Source organism: Salvelinus sp. IW2-2015, unplaced genomic scaffold (assembly GCF_002910315.2).
Source record: "Salvelinus sp. IW2-2015 unplaced genomic scaffold, ASM291031v2 Un_scaffold3757, whole genome shotgun sequence".
NCBI lineage: Eukaryota > Metazoa > Chordata > Actinopteri > Salmoniformes > Salmonidae > Salvelinus > Salvelinus sp. IW2-2015.
Window position 1 is genome coordinate 44,064 of NW_019945031.1, and position 4,897 is coordinate 48,960.

At 49.5% G+C, this 4,897-nt stretch overlaps 1 protein-coding gene across 1 annotated transcript in view; it reads right to left on the minus strand.

Moving 5' to 3' along the window:
- Nucleotides 1-1,755: 1,755 nt before the first annotated feature.
- The window catches only part of abca4a (ATP-binding cassette, sub-family A (ABC1), member 4a), a 7,743-nt gene continuing 4,601 nt past the window's right edge, over nucleotides 1,756-4,897 (minus strand). The window contains 5 exon segments of the mRNA XM_070441320.1: nucleotides 1,756-1,794; nucleotides 1,959-2,156; nucleotides 2,952-3,023; nucleotides 3,267-3,328; nucleotides 3,331-3,401. Of these exon segments, the coding sequence (XP_070297421.1) occupies nucleotides 1,756-1,794; nucleotides 1,959-2,156; nucleotides 2,952-3,023; nucleotides 3,267-3,328; nucleotides 3,331-3,401 (442 nt within the window).

Here is a 4,897-nt window from a genome sequence, read left to right on the forward strand (position 1 = left end):
CACTCCTTATAGGGAGAGGAAGACAGGACATGTGTCACCTATAGGGAGAGGAGAGACAGACCATGTGTCACCTATAGGAGAGGAGAGACAGGCCATGTGTCACCTATAGGGAGAGAGAGACAGGACCATGTGTCACCTATAGGGAGGAGGAGAGACAGGGGCATGTGTCACCTATAGGGAGAGGAGAGAGAGGACCATGTGTCACCTATAGGAGAGGAGAGACAGGGCCATGTGTCACCTATAGGCAAGGAGAGACAGGACCATGTGTCACCTATAGCAGAGGAGAGACAGGACCATGTGTCACCTATAGGCAGAGGAGAGACAGGACCATGTGTCACCTATAGGGAGAGGAGAGACAGGACCATGTGTCACTATAGGGAGAGGAGAGACAGGACCATGTGTCACCTATAGGGAGAGGAGAGACAGGACCTGTGTCACCTATAGGGAGAGGAGAGACAAGGACCATGTGTCACCTATAGGGAGAGGAGAGACAGGCCATGTGTCACCTATAGGAGAGGAGACAGGACCATGTGTCACCTATAGGGAGAGGAGAGACAGGGCCATGTGTCAACCTATAGGCAGAGGAGAGACAGGACCATGTGTCACCTATAGGGAGAGGAGAGACAGGACCATGTGTCACCTATAGGGAGAGGAGAGACAGGACCATGTGTCACCTATAGGGAGAGGAGAGACAGGACCATGTGTCACCTATAGGGAGAGGAGAGACAGGACCATGTGTCACCTATAGGGAGAGGAGAGACAGGACCATGTGTCACCTATAGGGAGAGGAGAGACAGGCCATGTGTCACCTATAGGAGAGGAAGGACAGGCCATGTGTCACCTATAGGGAGAGGAGAGACAGGACCATGTGTCACCTATAGGGAGAGGAGAGACAGGGCCATGTGTCACCTATAGGGAGAGGAGAGACAGGACCATGTGTCACCTATAGGGAGAGGAGAGACAGGACCATGTGTCACTATAGGGAGAGAGAGACAGGACCATGTGTCACCTATAGGGAGAGGAGAGACAGGACCATGTGTCACCTATAGGGAGAGGAGAGACAGGACCATGTGTCACCTATAGGGAGAGGAGAGACAGGACCATGTGTCCCCTATAGGGAGAGGAGAGACAGAGGCCATGTGTCACCTATAGGGAGAGGAGAGACAGGACCATGTGTCACCTATAGGGAGCAGGAGGAGACAGGACCATGTGTCCACCTATAGGGAGAGGAGAGACAGGACCATGTGTCACCTATAGGGAGAGGAGAGACAGGACCATGTGTCACCTATAGGGAGAGGAGAGACAGGACCATGTGTCACCTATAGGGAGAGGAGAGACAGGACCATGTGTCACCTATAGGGAGAGGAGAACAGGGCCATGTTCCCCTATAGGAGAGGAGAGACAGGCCATGTGTCCCTATAGAGAGGAGAGACAGGACCATGTGTCACCTATAGGGAGAGGAGAGACAGGACCATGTGTCACCTATAGGGAGAGGAGAGACAGGACCATTGTCACCTATAGGGAGAGGAGAGACAGGACCATGTGTCACTATAGGGAGAGGGAGAGACAGGACCATGTGTCACCTATAGGGAGGAGGAGAGACAGGACCATGTGTCACCTATAGGGAGAGGAGAGACAGGACATGTGTCACCTATAGGGAGAGGAGAGACAGGACCATGTGTCACCTATAGGGCATGTAGGGAGAGAGACAGGGCCATGTGTCACCTATTAGGGAGAGAGAGACAGGACCATGTGTCACCTATAGGGAGAGGAAGAGACAGGGCCATGTGTCACCTATAGGGAGAGGAGAGACAGGACATGTGTCACCTATAGGGAGAGGAGAGACAGGGCCATGTGTCACCTATAGGGAGAGGAGAGACAGGGACCAGTGGTCACCGTTATAGGTACAGATTGACACACACAGAGAGAGCCTAGGAAAGACATCCATCATGCTGTACCAGTCTGAAGATCTTGAAGAAGTCAACGTTAGCATAAAGCACGTCCTCTATCTTCTGCAGACGCTGCTGTGTCAGGGCACACATAGCGTTACGCACTCCGTACATGCCTCTCCGGCTGGGAAAGATTATGAACCTCTCCAGAAGAGCCTGGCTGCAGGCGATGTCCTTCAAGTGGAGGTCTGGAACACCGTGGGCAAACTGCATGGGGGAACGAGGGAGGGAGGGAGGGATGGAGGGAGGGAGAGGGAGAGGGAGAGGGAGAGGGAGAGGGAGAGGGAGAGAGAGAAAAGACCATGGTCAGATTACATTTTATTTTATTGTCCCAGTACAGATGAGATAAATTAACAACAACAAACGTTACGATATGTATACAACACATATTCACACTTTTATATAACGCTTAAATAAAATCATTTGTCACCACATGTTTTACAGTAACCCAGCCTAATACCCAAATAGCGATATAAGCCCCAATAACGTAGTATATAATTATATCTATATTATATATATAATATATWTTTGACCAATCAGCAGACACTTTCATCCTTATACATGTGTGGTCCCGGGAATCGAACCCGCTATTCTGACATGACAAGCACCATGCTGTATTAACTGACCGTCAGAGGACCACCAGTCAGTTTCAGGCCTCAATCATTCCCAAAAACACAAATGCCAGCAACGCCAAGTTGAAATGAATCAGGATGACAATGGCACCCCTGGGCAGTCAGTCTCTGAGTGCAGTGAACATCAGTATCAAGTCACAGACAGAAACGTGTCCCAAGAAAAAGCTTCAGAAAAGTTCTTTCTAATACAACATCCTGGTGTTTCTTTCTAGCCCGTCCAAAGGGACTGAAACAACAGCGAAACAGAGCACTATCTCCCTAGTTATTAGGTCTACCTGTTCTACCTATATACCTGTTCTACCTATATACCTGTTCTACCTATATACCTGTTCTACCTATATACCTGTTCTACCTATATACCTGTTCTGACAGCCAACGCTCTCAGCAGGAAGGCCGTCAATATCTCATCATCCTTCAGGATGTCCTCTATCTCAGACTCGACCTGGAACAAGAATAAAACATGCTTGGATACTGAGGGAATGAAGATGAGGTGTGTTACTGCAGGAGAGAGGGATGAAGGGTGTTTCACTAGAACAAACAGAAGGGAACAGCCAAAACGGGGAGCGATTAACCTACTTACCCAAAAGAAACAAATGTTTATGTTGTAATGTTTTTCTTACGTTTACTCGGTTTGCATTAATAATACATCCCTGGACTCATGGTGGGGCAGGGTTATTGTCAGTACTGCTATCTGTTCTGGTGTGTTACAGATGGTGTCCATGAAGTTGTTCATGACGGCCATGTCTCCCACAGCCGACCCAACTGCTGGAACTCTGGGTCGTCGAACACAGCTCATGGAGTCAGCCCAGAACGCGCCAGTCTAAAAACACAGGAACATAGAACCAACCAAGATCAATTGACGTATAGAACCGTGAAGAACGCAGTAACATTCTGAATCTAAAGCACCGAACCATGGAGAACCCAGCAGAACATCTGAGTCTAAAGCACAGAACATGGAGAACCCAGGAGAACATCTGAGTCTACACACAGAACCATGGAAACTCAGCAGAAACATCTGAGTCTACAGCACAGACCATGAGAACCCAGGAGAACATGTGAGTCTACAGCACAAACCAGGAGAACCCAGCAGAACATCTGAGTCTACAGCACAGAACATGGAGAACCCAGCAGAACATCTGAGTCTAACAGCACAGAACCATGGAGACCACGCAGAACTCTGAGTCTACAGCCATATACCATGGAGAACCCAGGAGAACATCTGAGTCTAAGCACAGAACCATGGAGAACCCAGCAGAACATCTGAGTCTAAGCACAGAACCATGGAGAACCCAGGAGAACATCTGAGTCTACAGCACAGAACCATGGAGAACTCAGCAGAACATTGAGTCTACACACAGAAACCATGGAGAACCCCAGGAGAACCATCCTGAGTCTACAGCACAGAACCATGGAGAACCCAGCAGAACATCTGAGTCTACAGCACAGCAACATGGAGAACCCAGCAGAACATCTGAGTCTACAGCACAAACCATGGAACCCAGCAGAAACACTTGAGTCTACAGCACATAACCATGGAGAACCAGAGAACATCGAGTCTAAGCAAGAACCATGGAGAACCCAGCAGAACATCTGAGTCTACAGCACAGATCCATGGAGAACCAGCAGAACATCTGATCTAAAAGAAACATGTTCTTCTAGGTGGTAATAAAGAAAAGGATGGAGGTTGAGGGATGAGCAGGGATGAGACTGAGAGACGGAGAGGAAGAGGGATGAGACTGAGAGAAGTGAGGAGGAGAGGATGACTGAAGATGGTCGAGGGAGAGGAGAGAGGGATGAGACTGAGAGACGAGAGGAGTGAGGATGAGACAGAGATGGAGAGGAGAGAGGAATGAGACTGAAAGACAAAGAGGAGAAGAGGAGTAGAACGAAGACGGAAGAGAGAGGATGAGACTGAGAGAGACGAGGTGAGACGGGAGGATGAGAGGAGAAGGAGATGAGACTGAGAGACGGTGAGGGAGAGGGAGAGAGGGAATGAGACTGAAAGACAAAGAGGAGAGAAGGGATGAACTGAAGATGGTGAGGGAAGAGGATGAACTGAGAGACAGAGAGGAGGGAGAGAGCGTGGACAGCAGACATAGGGATAGATGGATGAGGACTGAGAGGACTGGGGAAGATGAGAGAGCTGAGAGCGGGAGGAGAGGGAGTGATGGATGACTGAGAGACAAGAGGGAGAGAGGGATGAGACTGAGAGATGGTGAGGAGTGATGGATGAGACTGAGAGACAAGAGGGAGAGAGGGATGAGACTGAGAGACGCGTGAGGGAGAGAGAGGAGGGATAGACTTGAGAACAGGTGC